At 39.5% G+C, this 20,297-nt stretch overlaps 2 protein-coding genes across 3 annotated transcripts in view; one reads left to right on the top strand and one right to left on the bottom strand.

Annotated features, from left to right (window-relative positions):
- Positions 1–18,135, top strand: part of ryr3 (ryanodine receptor 3) — a 110,726-nt gene extending 92,591 nt beyond the window's left edge. Inside the window, exons 78-106 of the mRNA XM_077510128.1 lie at positions 914–1,310; positions 3,534–3,646; positions 3,716–3,767; positions 3,851–3,907; positions 3,971–4,070; positions 4,140–4,219; positions 4,304–4,380; positions 4,452–4,525; positions 6,885–6,965; positions 7,063–7,151; positions 7,255–7,383; positions 7,456–7,560; positions 7,949–8,030; positions 8,108–9,387; positions 10,074–10,126; positions 10,190–10,352; positions 10,858–10,944; positions 11,268–11,453; positions 11,625–11,755; positions 11,902–11,944; positions 13,124–13,251; positions 13,561–13,621; positions 13,739–13,885; positions 14,089–14,223; positions 14,467–14,623; positions 14,693–14,757; positions 15,899–15,999; positions 16,096–16,147; positions 17,307–18,135. Coding sequence (XP_077366254.1) covers positions 914–1,310; positions 3,534–3,646; positions 3,716–3,767; positions 3,851–3,907; positions 3,971–4,070; positions 4,140–4,219; positions 4,304–4,380; positions 4,452–4,525; positions 6,885–6,965; positions 7,063–7,151; positions 7,255–7,383; positions 7,456–7,560; positions 7,949–8,030; positions 8,108–9,387; positions 10,074–10,126; positions 10,190–10,352; positions 10,858–10,944; positions 11,268–11,453; positions 11,625–11,755; positions 11,902–11,944; positions 13,124–13,251; positions 13,561–13,621; positions 13,739–13,885; positions 14,089–14,223; positions 14,467–14,623; positions 14,693–14,757; positions 15,899–15,999; positions 16,096–16,147; positions 17,307–17,402 — 4,321 coding nt within the window. The 3' untranslated portion in view covers positions 17,403–18,135. The remainder of the gene's footprint in view (positions 1–913; positions 1,311–3,533; positions 3,647–3,715; positions 3,768–3,850; positions 3,908–3,970; positions 4,071–4,139; positions 4,220–4,303; positions 4,381–4,451; positions 4,526–6,884; positions 6,966–7,062; positions 7,152–7,254; positions 7,384–7,455; positions 7,561–7,948; positions 8,031–8,107; positions 9,388–10,073; positions 10,127–10,189; positions 10,353–10,857; positions 10,945–11,267; positions 11,454–11,624; positions 11,756–11,901; positions 11,945–13,123; positions 13,252–13,560; positions 13,622–13,738; positions 13,886–14,088; positions 14,224–14,466; positions 14,624–14,692; positions 14,758–15,898; positions 16,000–16,095; positions 16,148–17,306) is intronic.
- aven (apoptosis, caspase activation inhibitor) overlaps positions 1–20,297 on the bottom strand; it is a 49,882-nt gene that overhangs the window by 10,278 nt on the left and 19,307 nt on the right. The window contains exons 6-14 of one of the 2 annotated variants that reach the window (XR_013281136.1): positions 18,436–18,645; positions 17,287–17,445; positions 16,359–16,415; positions 14,422–14,718; positions 10,971–11,015; positions 9,302–9,420; positions 7,413–9,190; positions 6,058–6,173; positions 3,698–3,786 (exon numbers count right to left, since the gene is read on the bottom strand). Coding sequence is in view for 1 of the 2 variants with exons in the window: in XM_077510124.1 (XP_077366250.1) it covers positions 18,500–18,645 (146 nt within the window). In the remaining variant the exon portion in view is untranslated. Of the gene's footprint in view, positions 1–3,697; positions 3,787–6,057; positions 6,174–7,412; positions 9,191–9,301; positions 9,421–10,970; positions 11,016–14,421; positions 14,719–16,358; positions 16,416–17,286; positions 17,446–17,896; positions 18,646–20,297 lie in introns of those variants that run through there. The other variant, XM_077510124.1, reaches the window with a different exon arrangement.

Below are 20,297 nucleotides of genomic sequence, written 5' to 3'. Positions count from 1 at the left end.
TGTCTTTTTAATTTACTTAATACAGTATACAGCACAGTATATATATATATATATATTTTTTTTTTTTTATTTACGATATTTTTTAATTTTGGTATGATTTTTAGTTTATTATGAATGATTTTTTTTTTTAATAATTCAACATTTTTTTTTTTTTAATGTACAGTAATTGTTTAGTAAATGCTTCCATTAACAGTGTGTTTCTTTAAATTGACTTGTTATACAGCACAGTACATATTTAATATCTCCGGAATGCAATGCTGTGGAGCGACGGGAAAGGTCTCGCTGAGACGAATCCGTGGATGCCTGCATGTCCCCGGTCGGATGTAGTGTTAGAGCGATATAGCTGCGCAAAGACCAAATAAATAAACAAACCAAAAACCACGTGTAAAAAAAATAAAATAAATAAAAAATAAAAAAAAACATGCTGTAAAAAACCCATGAAACAGCAAGGCCGTGAAAGATGAACCTAGGATAAAAGAGGGAACACTGTAATTTAAAAAAAAAATATATATATATATATATATATATATATAGTTTTGTTTTTTAAATTAAAAGAATACGTTTTTTTTAAATTTTATTTTAACACCAATATTTTCTTCTTTTTTTTTCTTTTACTGCAAATGAATATCGGCTTGAAATATCGGTTATTAGAATCGGTATTGTATTGGCCTTGAAAAACCACATCGGTCTATCACTAGTTTGCATTTCAGTTGATCAAACCTGTGACCAGTCAGAAAAGCCAGTGGGTCCCCCACCACCCTGCCTGAGACGCACTATTGTGGAACCTCTCCTTCCCCCCTTACATCGCTCCTTCCTATCGCCTCCAAAACGTCACCACCCTAATACCACTTTACCTCCTTCCCCCACTCCCCTCCATTCCTCCCTAACACCTCCCTCCCCTCCCCTTTCCCAGGCATCGTGCTATCAACCTCTTCATCCCGGCCTATCAGAGAATATGGATAGAGGCAGAGGAGTACTCCTTTGAGGAAAAGCTAGTTCAGGATCTGGCAGTAAGTACTGGGCGGCCCCCGCCCGCCCCACGCGTGCCCTGCGTTGGCACCCCTCTGCCAGCCCCGCCAATCGCCGATCGCATCTTTAGCTCTGTGCCCGTTGAGTCTTGGGAGCGCACCTGGGCGGGGACCTGGCCCAAAGCATCGAGGGCACCCCGTCCTAGGTGCGCCAAAGCCTTCAAACAGAGATGGGCTCGAGGTCAAAGGCTGCATGATGGACTCAGGAGGCACAGTGGTTCTGGTTCCGGCTCTGGTGCGCACAGCTGTAGAAAGCCAGGCTATGCCATTCTGACGGCAGTGGTAAGGAGGGCCGCTCGCTAGACGCCGTCGCTCTATGTTGTTGGCTTGTCAGATCTGGATCCAACCCATTTTTTGGCTGTTCTCTGTAAGTCTGTAGTGTGAAGGTGGTGAAAAAGTAGGCTCTGTGGACGTGACGTCAGTGGCATGCTTGCGCCGCAATGCGAAGATTTCACATTTCACACTTGAGATCCGATCAAAACTGGATAGTCATCAAAACTCAGGATATTTGTCAATACTCTATTTGGGATGTAACGATACCGGCAATATCGGCATATTGCGATATTAAAACTGCCACAATATATCGTCGTCGTCATGTTACAATATTAAGAGATGCACATCTGTCAAAAAGGTCGGGTTGATTTCCATTTGTGTTCTAGCTCCCTCTGGTGGCTAGTTTTCTTTTTTTAGTGCAGTTAAATTTTCACAAGGCATGTTTTGGCCCTTTTATGTTTAAAAACCATGCTAATGGTCAGATGAAGTGGCACATAAACCGATGTGTGGAGGATCTCAATATCATGATAATTATCCTAAAGGGCCTTATTTTCGTAGACAGCGCAATGGGTGGAATTTCCTCTCTTTTGATATTTCTTGACTGCGTCGTTGTGGAATGGAACGCAGCCGACTACCGGCTAATCAAAGCGGCTCCCCTTTAAATTGAGGGAGGTCGAAACTAGTGTTGTTCCAATACCGATTCTGATACCCAGCTTTGCAGTATCAGCCGATGCCGATACCATATTGATACCCGAGTTTTGTTTTGTTTTCTCAACATGAAAAAGCTGTCCTGCCATTGGTTCAGAGCACTCAAGGGCCAATAGAATATCTTAGACTGGCATACAGTGATGCAGTGATCATGTCACATATCAGTGAATGTCGTGCACGAGCAAGACACAAGATGCTGCATCCAAAGTCCTATATTAGCGTTGGAATTAATGGTATCAGCTAGGGGTGTGAATTGCCTAGTACCTGACGATTCGATTCGTATCACGATTCACAGGTCACGATTCGATTCGATACCGATTAATCCCGATACGAATTTATAAGTCGATTTTTGCGATTTTTTTTCATTCAAATTTAGAAAATACTAATCAGTAAGCTTGTAGAGTGTAAGATTTATATGAAAATGTATTATTTTTCTGAAATTTCAGTCTTATAGAGGTTGTAATCTGTTTCATGTTTGAACAGCATTAAAATAAAATATTAAGGCTTAATGTTCCGTTCATATAACATTCTTCCATGCTCAAGGTGTGAATCCTAAAAAAAAAAAAAAAAAAAAAAAAAAAAAAAAAAAAAAAAAAAAAAAAAAAAAAAGAAAATCGATTCTGCCGATTATTGAATCGATTCGAGAATCGCGCGATGTAGTATCGCGATATATCGCCGAATCGATTTTTTTTTTTTTTTTTTTAACACCCCTAGTATCAGCATGTTACTTGTTAGTATTCACCGATACCACTGTTTTAATACAAATATCGCTATCGGAACAACACTAGTCGAAACGCACACAGATCTTGACTGTATGCATCCGTGTATGAATCGACCCACTCCTAATAGTTGTGCCGTGTGACCAGGGGTGTTATTAAAAATGTTTTTAAATACTTTTGATTTTTAAAAATATTTGTACCTTTCTTTCTTGTAGTTTTGCCATTTTTGCATTTACAAAAATTCCATAAATATATTGAGGGGAAAAAAAATGCAAATGACAATAATTCAATGAATTGATTTCTACAGCTGTCACGTTTTTGAATTATATTTTTTGTATATTTATGAATTTCTTCGGAGTCCAGCAGACATTGTGTTATCCCACCTGTTTCACCACTTAGACCAGATTTTAATGAGTCTAAAATCTCCAGATGCGCCGGGGGCTTGCTATAGAATACGCCGGTATGCCTATCGAGGCGTAACACAATGAGACACTGATCTAATTTGAGTTTGTCCGGTTGTTTTCCAGTTAGTTTCAACAGTTAGCTATTTAGGACGTTATCAAGTTCATTGCCCAAATCACCAGATGGCTGTTTGCTATAACATGCATGTGTTTGTCAACCCCTCTTTACTCATCTTGTCCTTCCCACAATCCATCGAGACATGACACACTGCATCTGCATGAATCATTTCAGTGTTCAATTGTCCAACATTGAACACAATTTGAGGTGATAGGATAAAAATAATGATTAGTGGCGAGTTGACATGATGCCAGGGCTCATTGTTTGCACCTTTTGGACTATGCAGAAAACTCCCATGAAAATCGTGGAAGAGGATGAAGAAGAGGAGGCTGATGTCCAGCCAGACCCGCTACACCAACTCATTCTCCATTTTAGCCACAATGCTCTGACGGAAAGAAGGTGCTGTCATGGAAAGAACATTTCAGGAAGTTTATGTTTCAATTTGCTTACCGTAAATTCTCTTTTCAGTCACTTAGAGGAAGATCCTTTGTATATCGCATACGCTGATATGATGGCAAAGGTCGGCCTCTTATATTCATCTAGAAAGCAAATCAGAAAATAACATTAAAAAACGGCTTTGAATGGACATCTTTGTGTTCTCAGAGCTGTGCAGAGGATGAGGAAGAGGAAGATGAAGAAGAGAAAGAGAAGACGTTTGAGGTGCGCAATTGACAAAAATGCAGTGAATAGCATCTGCCAACGTGTCTGTCTAATGGGCACCAGGAAAAGGAGATGGAAAAGCAGAAGATTTTGTATCAACAGGCCAGGCTTCACGCTCGCGGGGCAGCTGAAATGGTGTTGCAGATGATTAGCGCTAGCAAAGGTAAACACCGCAGGCCATTTATTTCTTTCTTTATATTAAAAGCCCTTTTCATAACGTCTTTTTCATCAGGACACCTGGGCCCCATGGTGACTTGTACCCTCAAACTCGGCATTTCCATCTTAAACGGCGGCAACGTGCAAGTTCAGCAAGTGAGTGCGTCTATATGTATTGACATACATATTGTATGAGGAGCATTCTTCCTGGAACCGTATTCACTTTGACCCTTCCCCCAGAAAATGCTCGATTACTTGAAAGAGAAAAGAGATGCGGGCTTTTTCAAGAGCCTCTCAGGACTGATGCAGTCGTGCAGGTATAGTTGCGTTGCATTATTTACACGATGGATGTACTCGAGTGTGTAACTTGCGAATTTCTTTCTGCTAGCGTCCTGGACTTGAATGCATTTGAGAGGCAGAATAAAGCAGAAGGACTCGGCATGGTGACAGAAGAAGGTTCAAGTGAGTCCTGATTGATGTATGATTTTAAATTCAATTTTCAAATTCAGTCAGTTCCTAATATTGGTGCTTTGCAGAGGGTCGGCACAAAAGGTGTGTGATCTAAAATGAGCACTTTATTTTTCTTTTTTGAGAAAAAAATAAGCACTTTTAAAGTAACGACTGATCTGTACTGTAATTGAACATAGTAAGAATACATTGTAGCAGTATTCAAATCAACATTCACGTCTGAGGAAGTGGCATCATGGTTTTCAGTGCACTCGCGGTCATTCTAGGTTGTCTGGGGACATTGCAGGGAAGTGAAAGTGATCTGATACTGATTGGCATACCTTTTATAAGAGTTTAGATAGTTTGAGAACTCACACATGACAGTGATGGCGTAAACATCAGCCTTACAAACAAGATTTGTCTTTACCTTTGGTGCCATGACCCGGATATGAACCGGGGTTGCTGTAGACCATCAAAAGGTAAATACAAACCTTATTTGTCTAACTCTTTGACTGCCAAACGCTAACCAAAAAGACGATTTAGAGCATTTTCACCCATCTTTCAACGCAAACAGAATACTGTATGCTATGACTACATAAACATGGTGGATGCCATATGGAAGATTGGATTCCCTTTTCTCATTCAAATGAATAAATAAATAAATAAATAAAAAATTTAAAAAAGTATGATTGTACCTTATTCCGTTCTTTACCAAGCTACAATAGAAAAAATAAGGATAAAACAAGCTTTTTGTGAAAAGGTACATTTTCTGCAGAACAGTGACTTTTATGCTGATATTTTTTGCTTAGTGACGCTTTGTGAATTAGATTTAATGTGACAAACTCTTTGATCATTAATGTCGTCCCGGAAAACATTTTATTTCCGAATATCCGCCATGTTTTCATTTGATTTGATACATGGGACCCCATTGAAAAGAGATACAATCCGGGCCATCTGCTGACCATAGTAAGTGGGTGTTTGTTTGTTTGTTTTTTGTTTGTTTTTTTCAGCTCATTGATAAAACCAGACCTGCCCAATACGTTGCGCTGCCCATTGAAAAAGAAAACACAGTTGACGTTAATTAACGTTGATGGCAGTACTCGTTGGGATTTCCGTTAACATTAATGGCAGGAAGAGTTTAAAAAAAAAGAAGACGACCTGATGAACGTCATTAACTGCAACCTAAAAAAAAAAAAAAAAAAAAAAAAAAAAAAAAAAAAAAAAAGGTGCAGGTGGTTAGAGAGAGAGAGAGAAAAAAAGAAGAAGTTTCCTTTGCATGGGCCTGCTGCGACCATGATCCAGTAGGAGCTTCTGTAAGTGTTGTAAAGTGGATGTAATTGATTTTCAACCATAAAAAATGGTCTTAAAAGACAAAAAAAAAAAAAAAAGTTGCTTTTCTCTCCAACTTACAACACAGACACTCTTCACTTGATGTTTTTACATCTATGTGAGTCTTTCATTATTCAGTCTTGTAATTTAACAATTCACTGTTACTTCCTTGTGTCTCTGTTATGATGACAATTTCTTTTCTCACGAGGCAGATTTACCAAATGTAGGTCGTAACTGCATGGCTGTGTTCCTCCAATGTATTCTTCATACTTCTTTGTATTGTATCCACTGTCCTCTCTTTTACATATGTCTTCATATATTGTTTGTCTCTTTCCTGTCATTACAAAAAAAAAAAAAACATCGATGGCAGTCCACACCGAGCGGGGTAATTAACTCATTAAAAGCATCTTCATATGCTTCATAATGAATGTCTCCATAACGCTTGAGCACTACCGATACTCACCTAATGCATGCCGAAGGAATGATGCTTTGATGCCATTTCTTAAACTTTGCGTTATTTCTGTTCCCATTTCTACCATTTTAACATTTCCTATTACAAACAGCTCTTAATTATAAGGATGGGTTAATCCAAAGGATGTGCACTCTTCCACTTTGGGCCTAGTTCACCAAGATGGCTCTTTTGGCTTTACGAAATGTATCTTAATACACGTAGCATTGTTGGCTGGATGATCTGATCTGAATTTGAAGTGAATGTTTGTATCTTTGTGTGTTCTCAGCTCTGATCCGAAAAGATGAATCAGTCGTCAAGCCCTATCCAGGCCTGCATGTCAAAGTTATCAGGCTTCCTCTCGCTTATGGAAATGGCGTAGTGTTTCACTTTAATTTCACGTCAACAGATTTTGTTACTTTGGATTCAGCTTTCAACCTGCAATCTAAAGAAGCTTTAACATCATTTTTGAATATGTAACCAATCGCTGCTGCTTGCTTTGTACGCATCGCTTCTCAGGAAGAAATGATTTTATAAGTAAAAAAAAAAAAGACATTCTATTGAAGTAAATAATCAACACCATCTTTTCTTTAAAAGGTTCCAAGGTGTTACTGAATGACGAGTTTACAAAAGATCTGTTCCGGTTTTTGCAACTTCTATGCGAGGGGCACAATGGGGGTAAGTTGAATTTATCACAGTTGAGGGGGCTTTTTTAAAAAAAATATTACTTTGAATAACCCAATTAAAAACATAATACAAATTTCTTCCCATTAAGACTTCCAGAACTTCCTGAGAACTCAAACTGGAAACACAACCACGGTCAACATTATTATCAGCACTGTTGACTACTTGCTTCGGCTTCAGGTGGGTTAATAGCACAACTAAAGTAAACAGACGCGGGAGTATCTTCATTATTATTGTAAAATGTATCATATTCATGGGGTGCAGTTAATATCTTCATTTTTAGGAATCAATCAGTGACTTCTACTGGTACTACTCGGGCAAAGACATCATTGATGAAACCGGCAAAGTGAACTTCTCCAAAGCGTTATCTGTAGCCAAGCAGATATTCAACTCGCTGACTGAATATATCCAGGTAACAAATATAATTGGAAATAAAAATACCTTAATTATGATGTATATGATGTATATCTTGCATCTCTTCCAGGGCCCTTGTCTTGGGAACCAGCAGAGTCTCGCTCACAGCAGATTGTGGGACGCAGTCGTGGGCTTCTTGCATGTTTTTGCCAACATGCAGATGAAACTGTCTCAGGTACGCAACAGCAATCTTCTTATTAACCCCAAAAACTGTTGTCGCAAAATGGCTGCCAAATGAGTAGCTGGGCATCTCATCTTGAAGAAGTGACTGCTAATTTGGCTAATTGATGCCCCACTGGTCAGACCAAATAGTTGCTGGCTTGCTCCCAAAAAGAATGGCTGGATGCTGGGCTCCCTTATCCACCCTCCTCCAGGCAGTTTTTCCACAGTGACCATCAAGGTTGTCTCCACGGCAATGAGATGATATGTCTGGAACATTTGCAGGGGAAACTGATATGCATACAAATCTTGGGCTGTTAGTTCAGCCGGGTTCCGTCACGTTGGCACTTTTCTAATAGTTTTTTTGAGGACACTTTAAGACATGCTCTTCTATGTCCCCGTAGGATGCCAGTCAGATTGAACTGCTGAAGGAACTCATGGATTTGCAGAAGGACATGGTTGTCATGCTGCTGTCTCTGCTAGAAGGTAACGGATTGACACTTTTGTGGCTTGAATTGTTGGTTAGGTGGTGCAGTTCATGCACGTGTCTGTTACCTTCCTAGGTAATGTTGTGAATGGAACAATCGGGAAGCAGATGGTTGACACCCTGGTGGAGTCTTCCAACAACGTTGAGATGATCCTGAAATTCTTTGATATGTTCCTCAAACTGAAGGACCTGACAACGTCAGAAAATTTCAAGGAGTACGACCCCGAGTGCAAGGGCGTCATCTCAAAGAAAGACTTCCAGAAATCAATGGAGAGCCAAAAGCAGTACAGCCAATCGGAGATTGACTTCCTACTCTCCTGCGCGGAGGCCGATGAGAACGACATGTTCAACTACAAGGAGTTTGTGGAGCGATTCCACGAACCAGCCAAAGACATCGGTTTCAACGTGGCCGTGTTACTGACGAACCTGTCTGAGCACATGCCGCACGACAACCGACTCGCCACCTTCTTGGATCTGGCCGAGAGCGTGCTAAGCTACTTCGAGCCTTACCTGGGGCGCATCGAAATCAACGGCAGCGCAAAGCGCATCGAGCGGGTCTATTTTGAGATCAGCGAATCGAGCCGGGAGCAGTGGGAGAAGCCGCAAGTCAAAGAGTCTAAACGCCAATTCATCTTCGACGTGGTCAATGAGGGGGGCGAGAGCGAGAAGATGGAGATGTTTGTCAATTTCTGTGAGGACACCATTTTTGAGATGCAACTGGCCTCGCAGATCTCCGAACCAGATGTTGTGGAACAACTGGAGGAGGAGGAAGAGGAGGAGGGATTCACCATCCTGGATGAACTGGCCGGAGAAGACGACTCCTCAGAGTCCGCCTCTGCTTTCACGTCTGCGTGCCGATCAGTCAGGAAGAGGTTGCATCACGTACGCCAGATCGTCTCTGTTAAAAACATCCGCAAGAATCTCAGGAAACTCAAGAAGCTGAGCATAAGGGAGATGATCACATGCTTCTTCTCCTTCTTCTGGATGCTCTTCACAGGCGTCTTTAAAGGAATCGGTAGCTTTATATTTGGTTTCTTCCACATCATCTGGTCTTCCATGTTCGGCGGCGGCTTGGTCGAAGGGGCCAAGAACATGAAAGTGACAGATATCCTCGGAAACATGCCTGATCCCACTCAGTTTGGCATCCACGGAGATGTCACTGACGGAGAGAAATTAGAGGCCATAGAGTCTTCGGGAAGTTGTGACGCGACCACAGTTCCAGCGGCGGACATAATAGAGGTTGACATTATGTTGGACATGCTGAACGTACCCAAGAGGGAATGCGGGAAGCTTGTGGAGCACGGACTGGGGGATGTCTCTGAACTCAACGGTGAGACCTCCACCACGGACCACAAGGTTTGTTGACACCAACTAATCATTCTTCATTGACTGAAAATCATAAAATCAGTAGTTAGGTTTCTATCCACCCATTTTTATTTGAATTTTCAAGAAATGCGAAAATAAAAATGAATTGAAATGCTAGAAATTTGAAAAATGGCCCAAAATTCTCAAAACAGGTTTTACGCTTGGAGGGGTGGATTTTGAAGCGTATCAAAAAAAAAAAAAAAAAAAAAAGGAAAATGTGAAATTTGGCTATGGAAACAGGTTTTGACAAGAGCGGATACACGTCACACGTTTTGACCGGATATTACGTTGTATGTACGTTTGTAGTCACAAAACAATGGCGGACCAAAAAGTAAGATATGTTTGTGGGGACGATGAAGCATATCTTTTTGGAAATAATTATGGAAGCAAATGTTAATGCAATTTTAGATGTAAAACAGCAAAGAAACGCTATAGTTGATCAATAATTACAAAAGCAAACTCATACAGCGTCAGAGCATGGCGCAGTCGCTTCCTGTTCTTCTTTTAAATTACTGATGGGGATCACATCTCTATAGTGTATACTGCCACCTACAGCTGCGGAGTCCCCTCTTAATATTTGCAAAGAAGAATAAATGGAAACGCGCATTTTCAGTAAAATTGCTTTAAAAATTCGAAACAATTGGATGGAAACCTGACTGAGTTTCTCTGTCATGTAGAAAACTGCTGCCAAGGCTGATGAATCCCCTGAGAGTGAACCCGAGAAAGCAGAGTGAGTATTTAAGTGAGAAAAATTTGAAATGGTGTCAGATTATAACAGCAACGACCAACATAGCACAGAGAACCAGGAGAAGGAGGACCAACCTAAGGAAGAGGAAGCCAGCGAGCCAGCGACCGAGGAGAAGCCCAAAACAAAATCAAGTCGAGCCAAAGAAGCTTCTCCTGCCTTCATGTCCAAAGTCTTTTCCACGCTTGATGTCTACCTGACCAAAATTCTGGTAAGACCCCAGATATTTAGTCCCCACATAGCGCATCATAGGAGGTTTCAAACACCTACTAAGATGCCATCTGACTAAAAAAATAACCACCATAATGTGAGTGAATATGGGGCTGTGTAAAAAAGGTTTTAGTTTGGTACAGGGATGGACTCTGGTACAAAATTCGTCCCGGGAGAACCCCCCGGGGGGCGGGGTGCTAACGACGGAGATGCGCCTAATCTGAATCGTGAACTGGAAGTGCGAGAGAAGATGGCGTTGTGCAGACGAAATGACAGACATGCACCAAATACTATTCATCAACCTGCTTTGGTGCTTGTGCTTTTTGAGGTTGAATTGGAAAAGTTCGTATTTTTAGCTTCTCCAGTCATCTCTGTGGTATGCCGCTATGTTGGAACATCAAGTCACATCTGAGTTTGAGCACATTTCCATTGTTACGTGAAACCATTTTCTTATTTTTACAATGTTAGAGTGGGTCTCATGTTTGTTCTCAAATGTATCTTGACAGAATTATCTGGCTCGCAACTTCTACAATCTGCGTTTCCTGGCTCTGTTTGTGTGTTTCGCCATCAACTTCATTCTCCTCTTCTACAAGGTAAACAGAAAAAAAAAAAATCTTACCTCATTTAACCCTCCTATTATCTTGCAGGTCGAGATGACAAAAATCTACAAGAAAAAAAAAATAGGTTGGACTTTCGATGGTCTAAATATTGGTATTAAAAACATTGCATTATGTGATTGAATTGATTGATTGATTTAATGATTAAATATTAGAATGGTTCACATTAACCCATGAACATAGTTAAGAAACAAACAACAGGAGGGCTACCAACATTGGAAAGGGAGAAATAAAAAATACAATTTCATAAGAATATCAATGTCATTGATAAGTTTAATATTTTTTTAATTATTATTTAGGTGACTGCAGAGGAAGAGGGAGATGATGAAAACCAGTGGGAGGAGGATGACGAGGACACACTATTTGACATGGATGAGTTTGTTCTCCAAGAGAGCACCGGCTACATGTTGCCAACCTTGCGCTTCCTGGCCATATTTCACACCGTCATCTCCCTCGTGTGTTTGGTGGGATATTACTGCCTGAAGGTGGGCATCTTCACAAAGCATCGTTTCGATTCTGGAATGGATGTTGGCTCACTAACAGTTTGGTGTCCGACAGTTTTTTTTTTTTAACAATAATATGTAGCTCTGATGGTTTTCACAATGAAAAATTCCTGGCCCTTTTTTTTTGTGTGACCACTATTGTTTAAACTTTAGGTTCCTTTGGTGGTGTTCAAGCGAGAGAAGGAGATAGCCAGGAAGCTGGAGTTTGATGGTCTTTACATCACTGAGCAACCGTCGGATGAGGACATCAAGGGCCAGTGGGATCGACTAGTTATCAATACCCCGTAAGTCAAACCACATCAGAGTCTCACGGCATGAGACATCACAAATTCACAGGATGCATTAGTGCGACTTTTTACATCAGCATAACTTCAAATATAAGGATTCTAATTACTAACTAATCATAAACTTTTCCCGTTTTATCTTGTAGGTCTTTTCCCAGTAACTACTGGGACAAGTTCATTAAGCGCAAGGTGAGTGTCAACATCATGTATTGGTTTACAACAAGTTTGCCCACATGTACATCATCATATTTTATAGTTTTTTTTTTTTTTTTCTGGCCATTTTTAGGATTATTTTGTCAACATAAATCCATCTAAATACAGATGAAATGATATCTAACCTAAGTTCAATTGAGCCGCCAGAAAAGGCAACATAACGGTACAAGAAAAATGAAAAAGGAAAGTTAGTAGGGGTAGACCGATTATCGACCGGGCTGATTATCGGTGCTGATATTTGGCATGTTGACAAATATCGGCATCGGCCTTTTTACAAATCTGAACGCCAATAAAGCTGAAATTGAATCTAGCAGTGAATGCTTGCGAACGTAGCAAATTTTGTGTTTTCATCAGGATTTGCAAGATGTTCACAGACACTTTTTACCTTACTTGCAAAAGACATTTCAAACATGTTCAGACAATTTGTCACTGTCTGCGAAGATCTTTTGAACCCTGACGAAAGCCCAAAATTAGATACATTTGATTTTGCAAACATTTGTCACTGCTGACACTGGGAAGTCGCAACACTTTAATTTATATAAAAAAAAATACATTTAGAAATTATGTTGAAATTTTGGAAAACTTTATTTACAGTAGAAAACTATTTATTTATTTATTCACTGCAAAGTAACACTGGGTCACTGGGACTCCAAGACTTTTTAATTTATATAAAAAAAAAACAAGAAAAAAAATACATTTAGAAATTATGTTGAAATTTTGGAAAACTACAGTAGAAAACTATTTATTTATTTATTTGCTTAGTTTTAAATTTAGCTTAACACATGCTGATGACCCTGTAAGTTCCCTACAAGTTCTACAATTTCTGTTAAAATTTTTAATTAAACAAAGCTGTCTATTGTTTATATGTTTAAAATTAAAAGAGAGGGTAATTTTTTATTTTATTTTTTTATGCTATTTTCTCTTTTTACTGCAAATGAATATCGGCTTGAAATATCAGTTATCGGCCTCCTTGACGACTAATAATCGGTATCGGCATATGCCCTGAAAAAAAAAAAAAAAACATTTCGGTCTATCACTAATAGTTAGTTGAGTTACACCTGAATAAATCATATTTTAAAAATAGTAATAATACAATTCAAGTCAAACAAAGATAAAAATCCTTGTCAGCTCTCTCTTCTCTCTGCGTGCATGTAGGTAATCAACAAGTATGGGGACTTATACGGAGCCGAGCGGATCGCCGAGCTCTTAGGCCTGGATAAGAGTGCTCTGGACTTTGATCCCACGGTGGAGACTGTCGAGAAGGAAGCTTCCCTGCTCTCCTGGTATGAACACAGCTGCTGATTTATGAACGCCTTTTGCACATTTTTACGGTTTTAAGCGCTAGTTCGTCAAATTTTTTATTTATTTTTTTTAAACATTTATGTCACTTCTTTCAGATATTTACGTACTTACACATTTACACTAAGAGACTTCATTTGCCGTCGCATATTGGTCTTGCAGTTTTATTTAAACAAAAAAACTAGATGACAATTTTACAGTAAATGCATGATGTCCTGTTTCATTTTTGTTACTTTTGGATTGGCTTGTGTTTTAATGCCATTAGAAGACCACTTTTGTGCTTCTGTTTACAGGCTCAGCTCCATTGACACCAAATACCACATTTGGAAATTGGGAGTGGTTTTGACTGACAATGTAAGTATATAATAGAACAAATGTGTTCCTTAGTAAGTCCGTAGTCACGTTATTAGGTCACATGGTCAATTTGAATACGAAAAAGATAAATAACATTAAGCATTTTTCATTTTCCAGTCTTTCCTGTATCTGATCTGGTACACCATCATGTCCATTTTTGGACACTTCAACAACTTCTTCTTTGCCGCCCATTTGTTGGACATTGCCATGGGCTTCAAGACTCTCCGTACCATCCTGTCTTCAGTCACACACAATGGCAAACAAGTAAGTGTTGTCACCAGCAGGGGGAGCCGCAGGAAAGAATTAAAGCTCTGGCTGATCTAATGTTGAGCAGCTTTCTTAATCAGCCTGTAGTTTCAACTTTAAAAAAATGATGACATGACACTAGAAATATCACATTTTTGCGCCTTGTCTCATTCAAGCTTGGTAAACATCGGTTTTATCAAGTCCTCTTGTCGTTCTCTTAGTTGGTGCTGACCGTGGGCCTGCTGGCAGTGGTTGTGTATCTTTACACTGTGGTGGCCTTCAACTTTTTCCGGCGGTTCTACAATAAGAGCGAAGACGAAGATGAGCCTGACATGAAGTGTGACGACATGATGACGGTATGAGGGGCCGCTACCTTGCTAAACCTGAATTTAAAATACTTGCAGAAAATGAGCTTTTATGGAAAAATAAATAAATAAATCACAGCAGCCTTGAGCAAGACCACATTTAAAAGAACATTAATTGGGCTTTTGTGTTTGAATGGTAGCAAAGTATGCAGACTTGCCTAACTAATAAAGAAAAATATGTTACCTTACCTTCTTCTTTCACATTTCCTGTTTTCATTTGCTTCCTTGCAACAGTGCTATCTGTTCCACATGTACGTGGGCGTAAGAGCTGGGGGTGGGATCGGAGACGAGTTGGAGGACCCAGCTGGAGACCCATACGAGCTCTACCGCATCCTTTTTGACATCACCTTCTTCTTCTTTGTCATCGTCATCTTGCTGGCCATCATTCAGGGTATGTCGGCTTGCCCTTCCCCCCGACGACTCGCGTTTCGTGATCAATGACTGTTGCAACCTCCTGCAGGTTTGATCATCGATGCTTTCGGTGAGCTGAGAGACCAGCAGGAGCAAGTGAAGGAGGACATGGAGGTAAGAAGTGATTAGTGTCAAGAGGGTCTGGACCAAAACCTGACTACATAATTTGAGTAAAAGAGGATGGTCCCAAAAGAGGCTTTGTCCATATGATGCATTTCACTGCTCTCTGCAGCTAATAAAAAGCTAGCTGAAATATTAATTGATGCAGTGCACCAAACAGTGCACACTCCAAGGTTGCACATAATAGAATTGAATAGAATGGAATACTGTTGTCACTTGTACAGAAACAGTGAAAATCATTTCGGCATCACAATTAGCAGCACTGAAGATTACTGCTGTATAGTAAAGCTCACAAATTTGGACTTACCATTAACTCTGACATGGGAACTAGTCCACAATGTGCTGATTATATTCCTGGGAGGTGAGTCTCCTCATGTAAACCGAACAGATCTGGCCCGCCATATCATTTTTAGGTGGCTCGCAAAGTCAAATCATGTGCGTCAACTTCGTTTGATGCCAAAATACCAAAATTGCAATTATTTTTTTTTACTGGCTTCTGATTTCAAACTAGTTATCAAATTGTTGTGGATATGTGATAATAGGACTATTATACATTTCTAATGTTTCACAGTGAAGGCTGATATTAGATTCTGCCAATATAACCGTGAGCCAAAATATCTTTGTATTAAAATTACAGCTCTAAAACTACCTCTTTTTAAAAATAATAATAATAATAATTTTGTACTATTTTATTTTAAAACAAATAAAGAATATTTAGCACATAAGAAACATACAATGTTAAGTGTCAATAAATAAATGTTACCATTTTTCTTCTGTTTTAATTCTTCTTAGTAAGTCACAGTGTCCCATCACTGGTGAGCTATTTTAGAACTAGGCTACTCATGTTATCCTTGGGGCTAGTTGGTACCCACTGGCACTTGCGCTCTCCTCCCGCCTCCTCGTTTTACTGCTCGCAAAGAAGGGGAAAAAAAAAGCCAATCATATTGACGTCCCCTCAAAAAAGAGAAGAGCAACTCTTTACCGGTCAACCAGTCTCAGCGTTTATTGAAACTTCGGCTTCTTAAAACCAAGGTAAACCTCACCACAGAGGGAAAACGTGGCCGACGGAAAATATGAGTATTGATTGGTCATGACATCAGGAAATTTCTGAAGATCTCATTTTTATTCCTTTCAGACCAAATGCTTCATCTGTGGCATCGGGAACGACTACTTTGATCGGACACCTCACGGTTTTGAAACTCACACCTTACAGGAGCACAACCTTGCAAACTACCTGTGAGTGCTGCAAAGAAAAAAAATCAAATAATTTATTGTTTTAAGCCTTGAACGTGTCCGATATTCAACTCTTCCAACTGCACTTCCCCTCTGCAGATTCTTCCTGATGTACCTGATTAACAAGGATGAGACAGAACACACAGGCCAGGTACGTGACGATAACTGGACGGAATATTTGAACTCGCGCATACGAAACGGGACATGAAGAAAGAAAACATTGAAGATGAAGAAAGACATTGATGTTTCTGACCCTTCAGTTAGTAGGTTTCACTTGTTTCAGCCCACTTGATGGGTTGCATAAGTCGAGCTTTGCAGGAGGAGGAAACAATGCGTGGGTTGGCTGACTTTGTTGCCTTTACCTTGTTGTTGGCCTCCTTGAAAGATGTTTTATTGTCATTTAGCAGAAATTCTCAACGCTGCAACAAAACAGGCGAGACAAAAATCAGTGATAGCTACACTAAGCTGTTTTCACATCACAGCTGCATGTCACTAAAACCGCAGATCAGATTTTATTTCTCATTTCCAAACACTCAACTAATTCAATGGAATCATAATGTGATGCCGTCTGCTCCATATAAACGTGAACATATCATTTTACTGAAATGGAATCCATTTTGGAATATTAAAGTGACGCTACACAATGTTCTTATTAGTCACAATAATAAAAGTTGCGCAGCCAAAGCGCTATAAAGGAAATCATTTAATGACAAGGAAGGTCTAACTGTGGATCATAAACATTTAAGCAGTGGCGCGTGAGATGGCTTGAAGCCATAAATACTAATTGGGCGATTTCCAGACTTAACACGGATATTAAAAACAACTGCAGGAAAATGCCACAGCAACAGTTGCCGCTATAACCCCTAACCATTAGGCCATCATTGTCACGCAAGAAACTGTGTAAACAAATATCCACTGACAGAGTTTCAAACGCAACTTCTAAAGCTACACTAAAAATTACTAGGGATGAAATAACGGCAACATTAAAATTGCCACGATAAGGGTTTCATGTCACGATAATAAAAGCAGTTCATCTGTTAAAGAGGTCAGATTGTTTTCCATTTGTACAATTCCACCACCCTCTGGTGGTCAGTTTATTTGTGCAGTTTAATTTTGATTAGGCATTTTTTGGCCACCTACAATTTGTTTTTTGGATTTTTCTTTTTTATAAATATTAGCTTTTTTTATTGGTTCAAACAGTGAGCTTTTTTTATATCGGCAACCTCCCCGCAATATCGTGTTAATTATCGTATTGTGATGTTTAGATATCGTGACAGCACTACAAATTACCGTTGTCCTTTTCCCTCCAGGAGTCGTATGTGTGGAAGATGTACCAGGAAAGATGCTGGGACTTCTTCCCGACCGGAGACTGTTTCCGGAAGCAATACGAGGACCAGTTGGGCTAAAGATGGCCGCCTTATCTGGTGACTTTGTTCGAACTGACGCAGACTGTGAACATCGGAAAACATGTTGAGAAATGTAGCATGACGCCTCTTTTATGCAGTGTTTTCTCGCCTTTTCACCTGCTCAACCTGAATTGTTTGACACGTGAAACTTGACAACTATTTTGGATCACCGCTGACACAGAAATGAGACCTCGTATCTGCCTTTAAAGAAACCTGTTGTAAACATGACTTGTCACTTTATGATACACTTTAAATGCCAAAGTGCCTTTTGAGAAACTATGCAAAAAAAAAAAAAAAAAGACACTCGTCCCTCTTGACACAAACAGTGGTCACGCTTATGCTAATTTTGTGGCTTTTGTGTTAAAGAAAAATAAAAAAAAAACATTTGTTATATAAAATCTAGATGTGTAAATGTTGCTCAGTTTGTTTTATCTTGCCTGTCTGTACTTATTTCCACAATAGAAGAGCCAAACAGAAAATGACAAAATAACACATTGATGCCAAATCAGCTGCTGTTTTATGGAAATTTACATTATACACACATGTAGTAGTTTTGCATTTATTTGAATGAGAGGCCGGGAATGAATAAAGTTAACTGAGGCAATAAAACATGACTTATCACTTTTTTTTAATAGTGACCTACCTGGTTATTTCTCTTATAATACTGATAGACAGCGGAGCAGTCCAAGAGGACACTTGCTGTAAACACGAACACTCATTTACTTGAGAGGCATTGTCCATGCCCCCCCCCCCCCCCTCCCCCTCTATTTGAAACCGTTTGTTACCATGACAACCAGGGGCAGCGCTAGGGCCACTAAGTGAGGTGCTACTTGTTCACAAATAAACAAAACCTTGTGAAGAAGTGAAAGTGTAAATTCGAGTTTCACTCACGAAGGGAGCACTTTATAACCGAGCTGACAACTTACTGTACACATATTTACAGTATTTAGCGCTTTCATCAGACATCAGTAAAATAAAATACCCCCCAACCCGACCCCAAAGGTCAAAAGGAAACAGTGTGACTACTAGATACCATGCGTGTATTGGTGTTTTCCACTGGTCCAGGTTTTTCCCCATAATCTACATCTCTGTGACGGTCAAGAGATCATACTGTCCAACCAGTCCTCCAGGTCCTCCTCAGTCATTTTCTGCTTGACAGACACGGACTCAGGGGGTGTGATTTGGTTTTCTTTGGGCTCCTCCATCTTCTCTTCTATTGTTACATCAGCCACTGCGTCACAATCTGCGTATTGAAAGACATCAGTGAAAGTTTTGTTCCCACCAGGACAAGAAGCTAAAAGATAAGCAATGAGCACAATAACAGTAATTGTTATAAATTAGAGTCAACTAGACTAAAACCAGCAGAGACACTCTTGATTCAGTCCAAAGTCCAGCCAAACAAGGACAGAAAGTCTAAGTACGAGGGGTGTGAAACTGAATTGCCAAGTATCTGGCGTCTCGATCAGTATCACGATTCATAGGTCACGATTCGATTTGATACCCATTAATCCCAAAACAAATCTGTAAATCGGTTTAACTCAAATTTATAAAATACTAATCAGTAAACTTGTACATGTACACTGTCAAATTTGTATGATAATGTATTTAACTGAAACTTCAATACTATTTAACAAACAGGTTGCAATCTGTTTCATGTTTCAACAGCATTAAAATAAAAATATTAAGGCTTAATGTTCCATTAATATAACATTCTTCCATGCTTAAAGTGGGAACCCAAACCCTAAGTCAGACTTTTTGTTGAATATTTCCATCAAAAACTGATGTTTAAACATCGATTCGGCTGCATATTGAAATCGATACAAGAATTGCACGCTGTAATATTGCGATATATCGCAGAATTTGTTTTTCTGAACACCCCTACTAAGTACAGAACAAATGTCATTTTGATCGTATTAGTGAGGACCATTAGCTGTTTTTCCACCAACAAGACCAGGAACTTTGAGTTCTGGGTAAAGGGTTCTTAGTTGTAAAAGTTCATCAGGGAATTTAGAATTGTGTTTCCACAGCGTCTTCGAGTTCTCGGTAATTAATTCAAATGAGTTTGATTGAGTCCAACCAATGTAAAAACAATGCCCCCAAATTCAGCCGTGGTCATTGCAGCCCGCCCCCTCAAAGTTCCTACCTGGCTCAGCAAGACCCTGCTGCTGAGATAGTACTTGGATGCCCCCTGGGGAATTTAATTACCCTGGTAATTGTTGTTGGTGGAAAAACGCCCTTAAACTGAATTTTACCAAGGTAAACTGAAAAGTTCTCCAAAAGTTCCAGCAGTGGAAAAACGCCTAATATCCACTTTGGGTTCCTGCTAGCGGAGTCCAAAGATCAAAGCAAACATGGTGAAGCGGCATATTGCTGCATACACTTCTAATACAGCTGTAAACGTAAGTGTGAATGCTTTTAAATCCATGTTTAAAAAAACAAACAAAAAAAAACACAGCTATTTTCCCACAATATTTGTTCATATTTTGAATTTTTCCAAGGTTTTTTTTTTCCCTGTATTTTTTCCCCTCCCAACTGCCCCCATTTTTCATGGAAAACAAATATTGAACGTTTATCAGCGTTTTTTTTTTTGTTTGTTTTTTTAAAAATAATTTTTGGAGGTTTGTATTAAAAGAAAAAAGAAAAGATTTTTTTTTTTTTTTTTTCCTTCAAGTTTGGCTGCCAGTTGCCCACCCCTGACTTAGAGCATACTGAATGACAGCATTTTTAGCATGTCTGGACAAGCAATCCACTATGGGGAATTGAGCTAAACCCATGCAGACCTCCATTTTGGGTGTCTATACTCTTCTCATTTCACAGTGAAAATATACCGGGAGTTCAGAACATTATGAGATTCTGCCATCATATAACATGTGTTTAATTATTTAATCAACTAAT

This window comes from Festucalex cinctus, chromosome 21 (assembly GCF_051991245.1).
Source record: "Festucalex cinctus isolate MCC-2025b chromosome 21, RoL_Fcin_1.0, whole genome shotgun sequence".
Taxonomy (NCBI): domain Eukaryota; kingdom Metazoa; phylum Chordata; class Actinopteri; order Syngnathiformes; family Syngnathidae; genus Festucalex; species Festucalex cinctus.
This window is presented reverse-complemented; position numbering and strand designations above follow the sequence as displayed.